This window comes from Rhipicephalus sanguineus, chromosome 1, assembly GCF_013339695.2.
Source record: "Rhipicephalus sanguineus isolate Rsan-2018 chromosome 1, BIME_Rsan_1.4, whole genome shotgun sequence".
NCBI lineage: Eukaryota > Metazoa > Arthropoda > Arachnida > Ixodida > Ixodidae > Rhipicephalus > Rhipicephalus sanguineus.
In genome coordinates, this window is record NC_051176.1 from 171,038,122 (window position 1) to 171,057,326 (window position 19,205).

The following is a 19,205-nucleotide window of genomic DNA, read 5'->3' on the forward strand; positions in this document are numbered from 1 at the left end:
AGAAATTGAACAGCCTTTGCTTGGCAGTGGATGACCAATTGATTGCATAACTTTGACAGGAACATGGAGACTTGAACTGATAAATGATGGTTGGATAAGCATTGCTTCAGACAAAGCCAACTTTTCAGCAAGTACTCTTGTAGAAGCATTTGCTCTTGACTGAGACTTTATTCCGCCACTTTGATTGCACTCTTTGGTGCATGAGTGTGCAAATTCTGAGAGATGGAGAAGACGTGCATAACATGGATATAGGGCACACACAACAAGAAGTTGCAACCTGCACAAACACAGCCATAAACTGAAAATTCACACAAAGCATTTGATGTAGATAAGAAGGAAAGATTTGAAAGGTGTCCCAAATAATTTATCGAAAGCAATACTTCAGCCACTATCCATGCAAGTAAGCTTAGTGGTACAGTAGAACCCCCTTGTTACATTCCTCACTTCTGCGTTCTCCCAGCCAATACGTCATTTTCTTCCAGTCCCAGTATAGCTCCCATAAGATCCAATGTATTGGGAATCCTGCTGTTACGTCGCGAAGCATGCTGCGAGCCAGCTGAGCGACCACGAAAGAGAGTAGCCTTGTTGACTTTTCACACAGCTTGGCATGGCTTGAATGCCAGGTTAGCTGCACTAGTGGCGCAAGCGACACCCATAGCATACTTTCGGTTCCTGTGAGCAAAAGCATAGCCTTCAAGATTTTCATTTCAAAAATGGCATCTATGACGTAATTGGTTCTAATCTTTTTTTTTTTGGTGCTTGCTAAAGTAAGGGCCTTAAGACTGGCATCTGTTTCCGTCGTCTTGTGTGGACTCGTCGCTATTTGTAGGAGGAGTCTGCAGTCTTCTCGTGCTGCCTTTGTTTTTCTTCGGGGTTGTTGACTTGTCGTGGTGATCGTGCAAGCAAGGTGCAAGCATGCTGTGTGTGCTTAGTTATTTCACGCCTCCAACTGTTCGTACCAACAGAATCGCATACATTGATTACATTTCTGTGGATGACGCTGTTCTCACTTCCGCGGTTCTATCCGTCGACTAGATCGTGGCAGAGTGTGCCAATGCGTGCTCCACTGACAAAGTTTAGGAGTTGGCGGAAGAAGGGGGTAATTTTCTTGGACAAACGCTTTCGACAGTACTTTTTCTGCAAAGCATTCAGCCCCAATATCCAATGCTATGCCTCAGGAAGTGGACTCCTCCAAACAGTACCACACTCAGTTCTCATTGGGAACGTTCATGACAGCAAAACAGTAGTGTTTTTGCATATGCTGCCAAGCAGGGCATTGAATCAAAGTGGAATTAGATGTTATGGAGGATAAGCAAGCAAGGTGTGAGCATCAAAATATAAAGCAGGGGACTTACTTGCACTCCATAATGACATGCTTCCTTTATTATGCTTCAGTGCAACACAGGCACGTAGTGCAGTGAAGCATACAAAGAAGAAAGACAATAGACTCTTTTCATAATCCGCAAGTGTGCTTCCCTGCGCTGCATATTTGCCCAACTAATGGCGGCACCTGTCTTGCTTAGAGTGGAGGTGAGGTCCTAGTTGCATGTGCTGCGGCTTGTCTATTATGCGTGTTTATGTCACGAGAGCCGAGTCTACATTTTCCACGTTATAGCGTAAGCAAAATGCGCTTGAACACGCTGTTTGCAGTAAGTGACTAGCCACTATTAGTTGGGCAAACTGCATAGCAGGAAAGCTAGCTTTACAATAGTGAAAAGAGTCTATTGTGCAGTGAAGTGCACTATCTGCGCCTTAATCCTGAATTACTAATACACCAAACTGTTTGCGATTCTCTTCACATGCAATACATCAGAGTTGAATTGTATGATTGTTTATATAATTGGCATCATGCTGGGTCCGCGATTATCCACCACAGAATGCAGGTCAGTTATTTTGAAACCCCTTTCATGACGTATTTATTACTCATGAAATTCAAAGCTTTCCAAGAAAGAAAATAATCCCAGGACTTCCAAGGGCCTTGAAAACATACTATGCTATTGAAAGGGTCTTCAAAGTTTTGAAGAACCTGCACACACCCTGACTGTACACTTACTTGAAGTTGCCATGAAAATTTCTCTCCACATTTACTAATATAATGCTAGATATATGATCAAAGAAGTCTCAGATTCTAATTAGTTATGAAAAATATCAAATAAGAATTTTGCAAAACCACCAATTAATACTTGAATTGCTTGAAGCACAGAACATGAAAAGGCCATGCAGCAAGTGCAATCAAATATATTAAATCAATAAGCTGATGTTTTCGTTTTTTTTTTTTTTTTTCAGAGAAACACAACCAGTATAGGGATGCAGAGGAGGAACAAGAATGTGCATCGTGTTCTTTCTCTGCAGGGTGGATTTCCTCCTAAGCGACTAGGAACTTCATTCTTGGCTGGAAGCGCACTTGTACCTCTTTTACTAGCACGCACCTGGTGGCAGCAATTCTGTCTCCCAAAGCAGCAGCAGATGCTGTATTTCATAGGGACTGTGGTGGGTCAAGGTGAGCACAGAGACCCTCACAGATCTTTATGGGGTGACCTTTTAAGACATGTAGTCATGCACAAGCAAGTGCCAAGTCAACGTACTCCTCTACCCAATAAAAAAAATTTTAAAAAGCGTTTCCGGTTCATGCTGGGAATCAAACCCTGTACCTTACGTATTGGAAGTGGATGCTCTCCGATTTCGCCACCGCTGCTAAGACTGTAGAATATAAATACAAGGCAGGCTATACATGCGGAAAATCATTACACTTACAAGAATTAATGCTAACGTAGCTGATAACGATATTAAGCTACCAAATGGTTGGGCAAATTATCTTTGTTCAAAGTTTGGTACATATGCATACACACTCAGATGTATTCCGTAATTCTCGGTGGTGGCACACCAGACATGTACATGTCACAGAAATAAAAAGGTAACCAGCTACTATAGTTACCCTCAAGATTGCATAACTGATTATAGGGACCAATCACTGCTCTGAGAAATTAACTGAGGAATTGGTGAAAACTAAATGATTACTCTACATTGCGGGCAATCTCGCTATTCATTTCAGAAACTGTGGGTGCGTCCCCATGTATTCACAGTGCAGTGTCATAGGGTGAAGATCGCGAGTTTGCGGGACATGTGTGAGCTAGTGATGCAGAACTATCGATGGTACTATCGATACTATCGATAGCTGAGTCACTATCGAACTATCGATGGTGAAAAATACTATCGATAGCGCTATCGATAGTAAAAAATTTGATGGTATTATCGATAGTATCAAATCAATAGCGCCGACACACTGCGCAATGAACTTGGTTCCCCGCGCGCGTGGTACATAGTGGAGACGGAGGAGCATGCTGAAGGGCAAGAAAGTTGACATGATTGTGTTCTTCACCAGAGTGCTTTGCTTACGCATGATCATAAAGTCAAGCTGTTCAGCTGTAGCGGAAAGGAAGCCTTTACACGTGGTGGGACTGCGCGGCTTCAAATTCATATTGCATTTTATGATTTCAAAATAAAAAAATAGCAAGAAATTAATTGTAAGGTGTAACTGGTAGCTTTTGGATACGAATTTATTGATGGATATATTCCACCATTTTCACTGCGGAAATATCTCTTATTAATTTATCTGCCAAAACTTGCTCATATATTAAGCGCGGCTGGTAGTAGGCTATTGTAAATATTTTGGCAACATGGCCGGCCGGCAACCGCATCATTACTCACACCACTATCGATAGCATTGTCACGTAGTTGTGACGGTGAACAATACTGCAGCAACACTGGGAAATACGGAGCTCTTTATTTGGGCGAACATGTGCCCAGAAAATCAAAACTCAAAATACAAGCGATACATGCTGCGCACTGATAGAAGCGGGAGCAGTCGTCAGCCGTTGAGCAATCTGATCATCGGTAGAACGCGTCGTACTTTATAAATCAGTCATCAAACCTTCTAGCGTTATCGCTGGTGCTCGCGTAAACTCTTGAATAAACTTGCCTGTTCGCGTGGGGCACGTAATCTTAACGGAATGATCTCAAACAATTGTGAAGCTTCTCAAACAATGCGGCGCGGTCTGCGTCAAACGTTGCTAACAGTCTTTGTGGATGAAACCCGAATACGCCAAAACAAAGCCATAAACACGCGTGGCAGTAACATCGATAGTATCGATAGTATCGATAGTTTCAAAAAAAACTATCGATACTATCGATAGTCAATTTACCGATAGTTCTGCATCACTAGTGTGAGCGCGCCGTCAATCGAGCTGACAAGAAAGGAATTTGATTTCTTAAAGGTGATAGGAAGGGTGACAGGCTAGTGAAAGAAACCCACGTGACCGGTATGGCAAATTGAGGCGCCATCTATTGACTGGGATCAGAGTTAAAATCTGCGTTGCGTCTCTTTCCTCCCAACGCTCTTCAACCCCCTCTCTGGTGGGAACAACTCCCTTTCCTGCGGGAGGCGCGCTTTCCGCCGCCTTGCTGGCGCCGCCGACTTTGAAATCCGTTAGAAAGTTTCGTGTCTGGCGTTGGTGAGGCATGTGTTAGCCGTCGTCGCTCGTCCGTTTCATGGTGCTCGCTCGCTGTGTGCTTGTGCGACGCGATGTTTTACGACTCGCGCTGTTCGCACGTAGTGCTTTGTTGCTCGAATACTTCCAGAACAAGTCCCTGACTATATGTGCCGGCCTCCAAAAGAACGACAGGTGAGCGTGCCCTTTAACTCGCGGTTTTCATTGTGTCAATTTGAATTCACGTCCATACCGATGTTCTCTGCAGTGAGGCTTCAGTTAATGTTTTCAAAAATGACTGATTTGAAAAGGGCACGATGCTGCGTATAAATCATTATACGAACAAGCAGCGGACATGAAGCCCATGCGACGTAACTATAGTTACAGGTTTACAACTTTCACAGAACCGCGTGCTTGAGTGTGTGCTTTGCATTTGTCTCCGGTTAATTACTCGCCATCGCCTATAACCACGTTTGTAAAACATTAGGTAGATTTATGAAAACTTGTGCTGCTCTGAGACGAACAAATAAGTTCACTTTTGCACGAGTCGACGGCGCTCTTTATCTGATTGAAACTTGCCCTTTTCTTCAGGGTGTATTTCGGAATACAACACAGCTGATCGGTGCGCCCAGAGAAAAACTGAAGAATTGCAGAATCGGAGCACTTCAAGAAGAGATGCCATGAATCATCCGATATCAGCCGTTCGCTTTCTCTGCGTTTATAATCACTAGTTATATGAAAATCAATGTTTTTGGAAATGTAGTCAATAAAGTGCGGCCAATATTAGTTGTGTTATATGTAGTTCATTTTGAAATCTTTAAAATGATCTTTACATTATTGTTCTATTTTTAGGTATTTAAACTGCTTTCATTGTTTTTGCATTCCAGGAGTGTTAAATTTTGTTATTTATAATAATTTTGTTCAATATCGTGCGCATATATCAGAAGCTGTTCTGCAATTTTGTCAGTATAAAAATTGTGTTTTTGAATATGTGCCCTAGTGTTATGTTCTGTGTTTTTTATTCCACTGTTCTTTAAGTTCTTAACTTTGCCGAGAACTTTCGTGTTGTTTAGTCATCATGAACACGTGCATGTTAATCTCCTGTTGATAACTTCTGTTAATCACCTGAGCCTGTATCGCACCACATTTGATGAAAACGTTGATTTTCGGAAACGAGGACAATAAAACGAGACCCAAGATATTTTGTGTTGTGAGTGTAATTCATTCTTTTGCGTTCTGGCATGCTGCACGACTGCAGTGTTTGCAGAATGCCTGATTGCAAATTGCGCACATTCAAACGCGCAACGAAAGCGCGGCGCAGTACGCGCAGCGGATGCAAAAAAAAAAAAGCGCCCGGCGCGCTGCGAGAGGGAGCCCGCTCATGCAAACAGAACAAAAAGAAAAAAAAAAAACCCGGCGCGCACGAGGGAGCTAGGAGAGGAGGCGCGGCTGGTGTTAGTGTTGCCATGACGACGCATACCGTGTGCGCCGCCATTCTGCCGTTCGAGTCTCTGAATCCCAGCCGCCAGGATATTAACTGAAGGGACGTTTGGCGCTGCCAGCGCTGACGTCATGAATTAAGGCGTCCTGTGGGAGGTATACGGAGTAACCTCCCCCTGAGGGTGACCTGAGGGGGATGGTTGCGTCCACATGGCCTGGTAATCTTGTAAATATTTTTGTACTCTCATGTTATCGTTGTCTACACGTCTTCAACATGTGTCATGATAATTAATCTCGTACGTATGCGCCTGTGTGCGTGGCTCAGTTTTTCCTATATTTTCATGTGTCTGCTTCATAAATAAAAGCTTTTTGTTGGAAGTGAGCGCTGCGTCCATGTTGTTTCTTTGTGTTCCTGTCGCTTCGGTGCGCTATAGGTGTTAAGATGGATTACCAACATGCCCAAGCTCACGTTCTTTCAAGTTATATGTAAGTATATGTGCTGCCCAGCAGACACAAGCAGGTGTTGCCCATACAGCAGGGGAAGTCACGGCAATTGCGCACGGGTACGAGGAACTCAAGCGCAGGCATGGGCGCCGCACCACCGGTTTGACTGGTTGTCAGCATCACCCATCAACTATCAACTACACACCGTAACCTTCCAGAAAGTGCACACTCTTGGAAACCCTAATGCGCCTTCGTGTCGATTGGCTTTTAGATTATGATAGTGTTGGCTTCATACTTTTGTTTTTTGTGAGGTGTCGACATGTGCTGTTGCGTTTGAGGCCACGTTGTTCTGCGTTGTGGGAATTGAGCGCACCCTCCCCTTTGGTGCCTCGTTCCCCAGCTAGTGCACGTGCTGGCACCGCGCGGCTTGAGTGCTGGGAACTGCCGTTATTGGCGACATGGCTACCGTGGCTACGCCGCCAGGCATTTTTGCCTGGTGCAAGCCATGCGTCGGTCTTCCCTGCGCAGAGACATGCGTCCGGACATGTACGGACAATGCTTGCCACACGAACGCTAGCACACGTCACGGTGCTTCACCTGCCCTCATTGGCTGCCCGTGACAGCACCCCTTCCCATGAGATTGCTGCTTTCTGGCGCTTGCTCGCCGCAGGAGATGCTCGCACGCCTGCAACAAGGTAGTCACGCGCTGCCATTGCAGGCAACTTCCCGTTCGCGTGCTTCGGTGGTTCCCCCTTTGTGTGGTAACCGTAGTGCCGCAGGCAAGTGTACTCGATTGGTCTTGCGGAGTTACCCTAATGGCCCGCAATCTCGTGAATGTTGCACTGTGCTGCATCTTGGGTTAATAAACCAGTGTTTGTTGACAACCTGCCTCGAGTGCCTTTCCTATGCAGTGTTGCAGAGTCGACGAACCAGGCCGTAGCGTCTTTGTTCGCTGCGGCAGTTGAGAACGCCGCATCCCTTCCCGGTCGCCTTGTAGGGTAAGCTTCTCGCAAACCTATCTCCACAGCATTTACACCTCCAAGTTTACACCTGTGAGACCCCATGAGATTCGTATCATCGAGATTATACAGTCGAACCTCGTTAATACGTACCCGCTTTAAGCGTACTAACGGTTAAAACGTAGTTGTGATGAATCCCCGACCGAGTCTCATAGAGCCTAATGCATTCGCTGACCGCTCAAGCCATAGTGCTTTGCCCTACGCCTACCGGTTAGTGCGTACCCTGCGTACCGTGGTAACATTTTGTGCCATAAAATTTTACTGCACTGCTGAACTTCCCGACGCCACAATGTGCCGCCAAAGGTTTTCCGTCTTTTCGAGAAGTGCGTAGATCGGTCGATCACTGATTCCGACTTCCGCGCGATTGCGGCGACGCCTTTGCAGGTAAGCATCGGGAAAGAATGAAGGTGAGGCGGCGGCCACCGACGAACGCACCAGCATGACTTATCGCCGACAACCTTATCACAATAAGTATCTTCAGATATCTGCTCGGGCACGCGTGCGGCGCAGCACTGCTTTAAGCCTACTGCACGCTTTTAATAGGCGACAACCTGAATGCGCTGGGCCGCCGATCTCTGGCACCTCGTTGTGCGGGGCCATGTTCAAGTGCGCGCCGCTTTGTAGAAACGAAAGCAGCTCGCTGTTGCGAAGTTGAGCGTTGCTAGTCGTGGGCGACGAGAAACCTCTTTGCATTGACGCTATCACACTAAACGCACGCATACGGTTCAGCAAGCGTAGCTCTGTTGTAACCATACTGCACGCTTTTATTGGGCGACCACCAAAACGAGCTTCCGTCCACTGCCAGGACCGCTAGAGTGTCGCGGAGTGCGCATTGCTTGCAGGAAGTTAGTCATCGCCGCGTTCCTTGAACAAGCTCATCTGTGCTCATCGCCGCATCTGTGCACGGTCTGGAGTGAAGTGGGTACGAAGAACACTCCCACGAGAAATGCGCGCGTGCGGTACAGCAAGCGGCCCGGCGGCCCGGCAGTGACAGCTTGAGCCGAGAAGGCGACACGCTGCACACAACTAGCCGGGAGACGATCGGCTCCACGCAGCCGTAAGCGTTTCACTGGAACTGTGTCAGTTTTCATTTAGTAGCAGACCGCGGTACAGACGGTCACACATATATCGCGGAAAGCCAACACTGTCCGTTCTGTCGCTACGTCGGTCAATGCGTATGCCGGACCCTGTAAAAGTTCCGAAATGCTCCTTGGCGTCGCCACCGCGCACTATTGGCACTATCGGACGGTCGTGCGAGAGTACCAGAATCTTTTCTCCAGTTTGGCAAAAAGAAAGAAAAGGCTTTGCAGTGGGTACTTTAGGCAATATTTGCTGTGGCACTGTATTTATTTCTTTGCTGGCGGCGATGGCGTACTCGAGGAGATGCAAATTTTTACTTGGTGGTTAAAGCGTACTACCGTTTAGTGCGTAGTTATGCAGCGTTCCCGGCAGGTACGCATTAACGAGGTTCCACTGTACTGTACTTGGACAAAACTTATGCTTTTTCAATGGCACAGTTAAGGTAATTGGTAATGCAATGCCACCGCAATGCTCACCCACATGCTCACCAGGAACAGCAAGGAGTGTGCAATGCAGTGCAATGTGCCATATACGTTCACCGATCAACAGGTGCAGAAGGTAGACAAGAGCTCCCAAGAATGAAGGTAGCAAAGGGGAGGGGTTATTGGAGATGTGATTTCAGTTTTACCACTTGCACGATTTGCCACTCATTGCCCACCATGTCATCCATCTCCTCGTCCTTGCTGTAGCGGGCGTAGTCCTTGCGTAGGGTGCGCATCAGGATCATGCTCACCAAACCCACCAGGAAGATTACCATCATAAAAGAGTTGAAGATTGAGAACCAATGGATCTGCAATGGAGAGGCCTCAACCATTAGCAATTGCTCACTTTTATCTCCTTGCCCAAGCAAAATTCTCACAGGGACATTGCTTTGCCACTTTTCACTGAAAAATTGTTATTTGCAACTGAGTGTTGTTGGGAGAGTACATAGTCATCAAAATAAACATTTTCCACACAAATACAAAAAGAAAAAGAAACACGTTCCTCACCGATTAGAGTGTCTGCAGTTTTCACTCAATGATTTCACATTGATCCTACAGTTTTGGTGAAAATGTCACAATTAGCCTAACAAAAAAATTTCTAATCAATGTGCCTTGCCTTGCCCGTTCTGTAAACAGGGGCATCAACAAATTTACAGTTATCCGGCATGTTTATTTGTATTTTGCATGACATCTGCAGGAAAACTTATCACTTCTGTCTTATGAAACTATAATGAGCTTGCAACCTGTTAAAAGAATGTTGAGAGAACTCACACAAAACTCCTACAGATCATCAAGAGTCCTACGCCTTTCACTAACTGTATGGCAGTGCATAATATGCATTAGAGCACTGCACGGGCCGATTTTACCGGCCCGGGCCCGGCCCGGCCCGAAAATGCCATGCTCCGGCCCGCCCGAGCCCGGCCCGGTGTTCTTAAATGTGGCCCGTACCCGGCCCGGGCCCGAAAGGTTTGGGCCCGGCCCGGCCCGGCCCGGCCCGTTTCAGCTAGTTATGCCTTGAGCATAAAGGAGGCATTGTCCAACCTTCGGTTATTGTGAAGATACCTGCCGCACAAAATATATTTTCTAGAGATTGTTTTAGGAACTTCTTTCAGTGTCACGACTTTCACTGGTACTGTGTATACTTTCGGTGAATTACGCGCGTAACACTCTTGCGAAATGATTGCAGGGCAATATAAAATATAATTGGAGTCATAGCTGGCTCTTTCATGTACGCACGCAGTGCTAACCACGCCATCTCATTTTTGCATTTCAAAGAACAACTACAAGATATAATACCTGCATAAAGTGGAGAAAAAAAGCATGGCAGACATTTTTAGGTTGAGTCTACATCAACTGCATACGAGCTAGGGCTGTTGAGGAAAAATAGCAAGTCTCCTGCAAACTTCATCTATTGCACAATGCAATGAAAAAAAACTGCTTCTGGGAGGATTACACCAGGCTGGGCAGCGTTACATAAATTAAAGCTGTCGTGTTGACTCCTCGGCAGGCAACTTCACCCAATCTACACTATGTTTTCGTGCTCAAAACAACAAGGTTCTTTGTCCCACCCTTCTTCCCCGAGTCACCGCCACCGCAGTGCCATAGATCTGTCAAAGCCAGGCACACCCGTTATCGAGCGAGCCACCGTCCTCGTGTCAGATGTGTGTACAGTAACGGTGTGTTGAATGAAGGCTGCTTAAATGAAACTAATCAGTCTGCGTGTTGGTTATTCCCAGACTCCCGGATCGCTTCTCTAGCCTGATCACTCCAGTTGTGAGCCACACTCGGGGAAACGAGTGTCTCTATGGTCTGGCGCCTCACCACTAGTAATGGCAAAATCAACAACGGCGTTCGTCCTGTGATAAGAGTCGCTCCGCATCTTGCACTCAAAATGCACGAAAAACAGCTCCTGAGATATTAATGACTCACAAGTCGCGTTGGCCAGTCTACGGGCATGCAAGCGTACCTGCATACTCGAAATGTTTCCCTAGATACGAACGCGCACATCTTATATACACTAATCTAGGCAGGCTAGCGTTTGCTTTCCTTACACGGTACCCAAGAAAGTCTTCACTCACTATAATGGCGGAAACTTATATTAGGCGTTTCTTGAAATCTAGTGTAGCATACCGATGGAGCAAAATTGTAGACGCCTTGTACTGTGCAATTTCTGTGCACGCCAATGCACTCCAGGTTGTTTAAATTACCCGGAGCCCTCAACGACGGCGTCTCATATAGCCTGGGTCCCTTCCGGAAGTTAAACCCCACAAAACAACAAAAACAAAGCCACACAACGTACACACACAATTATACATATACGTATGTGACCCGGGCCTATTACGGGCCTGGCTCAGGCCCGAGCCCGACCCGAGCCCGAAGATCATGGGCCCGAGCCCGGCCCGGGCCCGATCCAACAACCCCTTACCCGGCCCGGCCCGGCCCGCGGGCCGGGCCGGGCCCGGGCTTTCGGGCCGGCCCGGGCCCGTGCAGTGCTCTAATATGCATGTCGTTTTTCACACAGTAGTAACATTCCTTTACTGAGCACATCTCCTACACTGTCCAAATAAGCAAGCTGGCAACAAATCATCTATCGCAACACAGTCAACCACTCTTGTGCTAGCTTGTGGGTCACAGTCAAAGCCCACTTTAGTCTTTTAATCCAATTACAGCTAAATGCTATGATGAACATTTGTGCCATGTGGCTAAAAGTCCCACCATGTTTTTGAAGATACTGGTTAAGCAGTGACAATTCAGATGATTAAAAATGCTGAAAGCCTAGTCCTTGCAGCATAAAATATGAATGGGCATGCCCGCACGCTTCAGTGTCAGAGTGTGTGCCAAGGTGTGAAGCCCTCTCCCTTTTTCTCCAACTCTCACTGCTCATGGGAAAGCTAGTCTTCATGACTGGACACAAATGGCAAAAGGAAGATGTAGTCCTGCTCTGAAAGTGCTCTCGCCTTCACGCTATACCACACTGCAACACCTTATTTCCATGTACCAGCGGCCATGCACTCCCACCAGGGGCGTAGCCAAGGGGGGGTTGGGGGGGTTCAAACCCCCCCCCGAAATTTTTCAATTTTGCTTGTATATATATACACGCACACACACGAACACACGCACGAACATACATAAAGTATGGTTGAACCCCCCCCGAAAAAAATTTCTGGCTACGCCCCTGACTCCCACTGTTTCAATTCTCAAGTATTAAAGCGCAAGATCACTCTAGTTGGTAATCCATGATATTACGTCTTAGATAAAACAAATTTTTTTTTTTGGAGAGCCAGAGATGAAAACAAATACAAGTGCTTGTATTCTTAAACTTTTTGTTTCTTGTCCAAACATTTTTTGTGTTAAGAGATAATACCGTGAGTGTTGTGCACATATCCTTCAAGTGCAAAGTCAAAATATGTTTTTTAAACTGTCATTGGTGAAAAGGCCAACTGCTCAACTCTACTTATTTTGAGCAGGCGCTTACATATGTTCTGTTAAACAACCCTGAATTTTGAACTACCACAACATGAATGAAGTTCTCAGTGAATGGTCCCTCAATACACATGCAATATTTAAAGACAGTGAGACTTGCCCTGTGCTGGAAGAAACTTGGGTCTAGGTACTTGTCAAACCTTTCTTCAAACCGAACAGTTGATGGTTTCCAGATGACCTGTTTGGAAGGATTACAAATCAATTTTAGCTTGTGCAAAGAACATTATATAGTTGCTTCATCAAATGATAGATAAATACTAGATATACATCTTGGAATCTGTATATATAACTGCTTTCTTCCCCTTATTTTGTTTATGACCTGCAGAACATCTACAATAACTGACACTTTGCTGAGAACCAGGGTGCTGGAACGAAATATTTTTCGTTTTGGTTTTCGTTTCATTCTATTGCAAAAAGTTCCGTTCAGTTCCTGCTCCCGAACGGAAAAAAAAAATGTTCTGTAACTGTTCGTCACACTTTTTATTTGTATGCAAAAATTCGAAGTTAAAGTAACGATAAAAATCATTAGATTTGTGGCATGGTTACTTGTGCTCCTCATAAGTGGCACAGGGGTAAAACACGTTCTTCCCACACTCTTCAGAGCGGAAGTGACTGTACCACGAATTCCTACTAACTAGCACAAACGAGTACCTTTCTTAGTCATAGTAATTATTTTCTCAAAAGTCAATTACGAATTTTTTGAGCAGGCTCAATGCTTTGTGTCAAAGGAGTGAGCACGATCTCAGAAGCAACACGTCATCGAGTGTACTCTCTGATGTGCGAGACCACTGTTCTGATACAACAAACTTCCAAGCCAAGAGTGCTCTCTCCACGCTGGCCTGCGTGACAGGCACACGAAAGTGCACTCGCGTTAATATATACGTCTCTGGTTGCCACTGTTTTCGTTTCTCGCACAATTTCAACACATCTTTACTTTGGAATTCCTGCCTGAGGTACGCGCTAATACTGTACCCTGACATATACATCATGGCTCACGTCACATGACCTTGGTTGTTCCAGATGGCCAAGTTTTCCCGTGAAGCGAAAAACAAAAAAAATTCTGGTTTCACTCCGGAACGAAATAATAGATAACATTTTAGTTACGTTTTTGTTCCAGTCAAAAATATTTTTTGCGTTTTTGGTTTTCGTTCCGTTCCAACACATTGCTGAGAACAGACCATACACCAACTAGGTAGATAGTGACATAAGTCCGCTGTGCACTTCTAGCCATATCTGGCTTAGTGAGGAATCAAAGTTGTGGTTAGTAGCGGTCCACTTGCTAACAATGCTAATTGGAGCTGTGCAATATTGTTAGTTATAAATATAATAACAGAATTTATCAGGGCACAGAGCTTGTCACAGAACGAAAGCTATGGTCTTTTTGTTGTATCAAGAGTACGTGTGCATGAGGCCATTTCTCATGCACAGAATTGCACAGATGTGAAGGTCAGGATGATCTCGTAATGCTGAATTTCAGATTTCCAGATAATCAACTATGTGATTTACATATCACAAAGTTTTTTGTGATAACGCAATGATAATACTGTGACTGATAGCGAACAAAAAAGAAATGCCTTATGCTGGTGTCAACGTTTCAAAAACAGGGACTTTCCCTCGTCAGAACAAGATCTGTGGGTACAGTCAACAACCAATTTTTCAGATTCCAGAGTTTTCAAATACCTCCACTAAATTGGACACTTGCATTGCCGCAATGTGTTCCGAAGAGCTAGTGCGCAAGTACGCCTGAGATTTAGACACTGAAACCTTTCGTTGCCCAATTTTTAGATACTGTACCTCAACTGAGGGTCCGAAATGGCATTAATCGAACCCACTGCATTCGCTATGTTGATTATCTCTCAGCCTCAAACGAATGCTCTTGTGTGCTGATCCACTGGCAGCGTCAGTGATTTCCAAATGTCAGCTTCGTCACAATGCAAATGTGTTACACAGTCAAGCATACACATCATGTTGCAGTTAACAATACCAAGAATGGAAGAAGCCACACTTATAGGACATAATGCATTCCTTAATTACACATGTGCATACCTGCCATATCCTGTCATAGTGTGGGCAAAGGAATGCCTAATAAGTTTACAAGAAGACCTTCAGAGCTGTTTCACGCATGGCAGTGAAATTTTGAGTTTTCAAGGGCAGCAAAAAGCACGCTTTTGTTTTTTATTGCTGCCCAATTTTTTAGAAAATCTAGCACCCCCCTAAAGAGTTCGAAAAATCGTATGTTGACTGTAACGGCTTCCCTTATGACCTCTATTCACCGATTTTCAGGATGTTGCCTAAAGGCATACACAGTAGCATATTCTAGGCTTGTGTGAATATTCGAGCACTTCGAATATTCGAAAGAATATTACAGTGTTCGAATTCGCTTCGATTCGAATTTAAGTTATTGGAAATTTCGAAGCATTCGAAATGAACAAATAGGTGTATATTAGTCCGCATGTAACCCTCCTGTAAAGGTGGTTTCGCTGCGGTGGAGGGGTGCTATACCGTGAATGAACCTTTCCAGGAAAAATCCGCACTGCCGCGAAGCTCCCCTTCAAGGTTAAATGAACATATTACCCTCACATCGATTCATTATTTTTTAAGTTTAAAAGCTTGTTATACCAGCTTATATGCTCCAAGTATAGTAAATTTTAAAACGTAACATATTTTACAGGTTATCACTTGCATTCTACTGAAAGCCAAATTCTGCTACTATTCAAAGTTGCTTCCACTTCCATTGAACCAAGAAGAATGACATTTGCACATGCTTTGTTTCAATTAAAAAAAAATATATATTGTGCAGGTTAGTTGAGTCATGACAATATGCTCATTTTTCTGTATAACAGGTTATATATACTATTCGAATTCGATTCGAAATTATTCGACCAAATCACTATTTGCTTCGAATTCGCTTCGCACCTAAAATTTGCTATTCACACAAGCCTAGCATGTTCACAAAATGCCGGAAAACCTTAGGAAAAGTAATAGCAGGTACAATGCCCTTATTGCGAACCCTTTGAGGATCAAATTTTTTCGCCAAATGCGATCCCCTAGGGTCGATTTTTTTTTTACTGCCGATTTCAATTCTTCAGGCGAATATATTTAAAAAAACATTGTCGTAATTTTTTAGAGTGACGATAAAGTGACAAAAAAATTTGCGTTGTTATATAAACATGGTTCATTCATGAGTAAGAAGAGAAATTCTAAAAAAAGCTTATAAGACCTTTAAATAATGATGTGTTGCAATAAATATTATTCACAGACATACAAAAATAAGTGCCCCAGAGTACGCTGCTCGACTCACTTGCAGCAGAGCAACCGACGTGCACTTCCATAGCGTAAGCACACTGCGTGGGTGAATTTGCTGAAGAAAACTGTATGATTGCGCGTGCGTCCGAAAAGCAAAACGACAGAAAAATCTATAGCAATCCTTTGTCTTATCACCAATGAGGCAGAATTGGTTTTTGTGAGTCCCCAAAACAGGAAACGCAATCATGGTGGCATCGTTTGTGTAAGACCGTGTCTGCGTGGGAACAGGTGTAATCGCGCCCCGAGGAACAATAAATGAGAGGAACAAAGCAGTCGCCCTTTGAGAGATTCAAAACCAGACAGCCATTGTGGGTGCAAGAAGCGGGAACCGCCCAAAGGACGAAACCCTAAGTAGCCGCTGTGTGCACATGCGCAACCGGATGCGCAAGCGATAGCTGCCACACCGCTGCATTAAAAAAAAAGAGAGAGAGAGAGAGAGAGAGAGATCTGCACAACAAATAAACTTCACGTATTCCTGCAGTATGGCAGCACATGCAAGGAAGAGAAATTATAGAAAAGGCGTGCTTTTTAAAAATACAAGCAATGACGTACATGTACGTCATTGACCCTGAAAGGGTTAAGCACTACACAAGCTAGTGTGCCTGTATCCTTAGTATTCCTGCTACACTAGATAGGTGAGATCACAAGAGGAGCATACAAGATCATTTGTGATGTATGCAATTGGTTGTGTCTGTAAGAAACCCTTATTACATGGGAAGATCCACACGGCTAAATATTGATTGTGTCTCACTGACCACAGATGGGAGCGCAAATTTTCAGTAAAAAAACAAATGAACTGCATGTTTTTTTAAGCACTGCCTGTGAATGCGAACATCAGATGTAGAAAACTAAAATCATGGGTGGAAGCTCAGCTACTGCAGCAGCATGAGAGTTATTAGAAGCAATGCTGTTTTTGTATAACGAAAAAGGGTGCTGAAAGCACTGAAATATCTGTTTTTCTTTTATTTGCATTTGCCATTGTTTCTTGAACTTTTGCATACTTTATTTAGATTAAAGGTAAAATGCAGCACGAGAGAAAAGTGATCAAGGTGTAGTGCAATAACACAAGTGATCTTAATAGGCAATGCAAAAATAAATTATCCAGAATACTTATACATATGTAGCACATTACAACCAGCGATTTCATCATCATTGTCAGCCTGTTATACTCCACTGCAGGGTGAAGGCCTCTCCCAATGATCTCCAGTTTACCCTTTTCCTGTGCGAGCCGATTTCATTTTATCCCTGTAAACTTCTTAATTTCGTCACTCCATCCAACTCTCTGCATTTTGTAAGTGGTGGAAAAATTACAGAATGGCTAGGGTAATAGAAGACATAGCAGAAACACCGACTATAATGATGTGCTATGGGAGCGAAAAGGAAAAAGGTCATATGAGTAAGGGCATATTCTAAAGGGGCTGACACAGTTGTCCCAGTACAATGAAAGGTCAGCTACATGCTTTACGTGAAGCAGTAGTTTGTTGAATGATACAAGGTCTGCACATAAGGCTATAAAATAAAGAGGGGCATTTTAGATGTACTGCACAGCACAAAAATTGTTGACAAATGTCAGCCATAAATGGTTACAGGTAGTAATATGTTTATATTGAATATTGTACATTACAACACAATCTCCAAAGTATTATACAGTCATTTCCTTGTACTTCTCAAATATATTAGGAAAAAAAAAAAAAGAACAGTGGCAGAGCACGCAGAGTCAAGCTGCCACGAAGGCAGTGCAGCTTGACTCTTCGTCAGTCTGGTCATCCGCTAATAAATACAAAACTTCATCCCAAACCAACACACTAAACTCACCTCATATGTAAGAAATATCTTCTGGTTTAAAACAAGTTTTGTTTTTACTTCGCTGGTCAAGTTCACATCAACTATCCTGTTTCCATTGTAGCCAATTTCAAACTTCTTGTGTGTCCAAAGGTAATAGCTGTTGTCAGACTCATCATGCTCACCAACAATGCCTAAGAAAAAAAAAAAAAGATATCACATGGTAAAAAAAAAAAAAAAAATTCTTCAGCATGGATATAACAAGTGCCATTCAGACTGAACTCAAAGAGCACCACTTGTACTTACACACAACACCTTTTATCTCACATGTAAATGCAAGCTCTCACAACTACAAAAACAGATGCAATGTTCTCATCCAAACAAAGGGGAAAAAAAAAACACTCCAATGTCAAACTGAATATGTTTATGGTTCATGGTAGGAGAAGCAGAGGATGAAGAAGTGCGCATGCAATGGAAAAAAAGGTATGGTGTATGAGCCACGGCTTGTCTCCCACATCTAGCGTCACACACACACACACACACACACACACACACACACACACACACACACACACACACACACACACACACACACACACACACACACATATATATATATATATATATATACACTAAGTGTGCATGCAGTCCTCTTGATAAAAAACAAACAAACAAAAGTTTTACTTATATTATTTACAATTCTTAATTACAGGCATATTTAAACGTATGTGGCAGTGCCCATCACAAATGCATGCAAACACAGAATCTTATAAGTGAAAAACAACTGTTTTCGGTTATTTACTAAACCATGATAATGCCAGTAATGAAAAAAAAAAAAAAGGAAACAACATATTGCCAGATGCACAAGGACTCACGAGTTCATTCAAGAAGAGAAGTGGGATACTACAGCACTGTAGATTTTTTCAATATGGAAACTAGATGCAAATGCCCAAATAAAGAATAAATGGCTTTGTCCCAATCAAGAGAATAAATCTGCATAGAGGTTACCTAAGAGTGAGGCATTCTTAATGACAAATGGGAAATAAATGAGCATGACATATCTACCTCGTGTGCTTGCTAAGGAACTGGTGCCCCTTGCAGCAACCACAGATACTTTGCACAAGCATCACCCTTAACAGGCCTCACTTGGATCACTTTCCCTCCTCCGAGCCTCAAGAAAAAAAGCTTTACTATCCCTTAGGTATTCAAAGATAACGAATGTCTGACAATTTCAAACAGTTGATCCTCAAGCCAAATACGAATCAAATAGAAGACTATTCAAATTGTATTTGAAACATTGAATATTCACACACTTGTATATACATAAGTCACTCTACGAACACGTATATTAAGACACACAGTCAAGCAACACATGAAGAAAGAGTACCTATCAATTCAATTGCTTGTAGGAAAATGTGCCTTGCAACATACACTGTGGAAACTTGCAAATGGCTGCAACTAAATTTTTCTTATGCCTTTGAATATAATCTTGAAATGTTACTTACCCCAGATAGGCAGCCCATCAATATACATTTGATACCAGTAGTGATTTTTTACAGCGTATATGAATGCTTGTAGTTTTGCACTATCCAGGGTGATGTCACAGTAGGTAGTCTTGGCTACAGGTGCTGCATACACCACAAATTCAAAATAAAACGTAAGCATGAGCTCACTATGAGAAA

The 19,205-nt window shown here is 43.6% G+C and overlaps 1 protein-coding gene across 2 annotated transcripts in view; it reads right to left on the minus strand.

Moving 5' to 3' along the window:
- Positions 1 to 19,205, minus strand: part of LOC119402212 (transmembrane 9 superfamily member 3) — a 57,253-nt gene that overhangs the window by 37,009 nt on the left and 1,039 nt on the right. The window contains exons 3-6 of one of the 2 annotated variants that reach the window (XM_037669351.2): positions 19,029 to 19,151; positions 17,557 to 17,717; positions 12,536 to 12,613; positions 9,129 to 9,260 (exon numbers count right to left, since the gene is read on the minus strand). In XM_037669351.2, the coding sequence (XP_037525279.1) occupies positions 9,129 to 9,260; positions 12,536 to 12,613; positions 17,557 to 17,717; positions 19,029 to 19,151 (494 nt within the window). Of the gene's footprint in view, positions 1 to 9,098; positions 9,261 to 12,535; positions 12,614 to 17,556; positions 17,718 to 19,028; positions 19,152 to 19,205 lie in introns of both variants that reach the window. The other variant, XM_037669346.2, reaches the window with a different exon arrangement.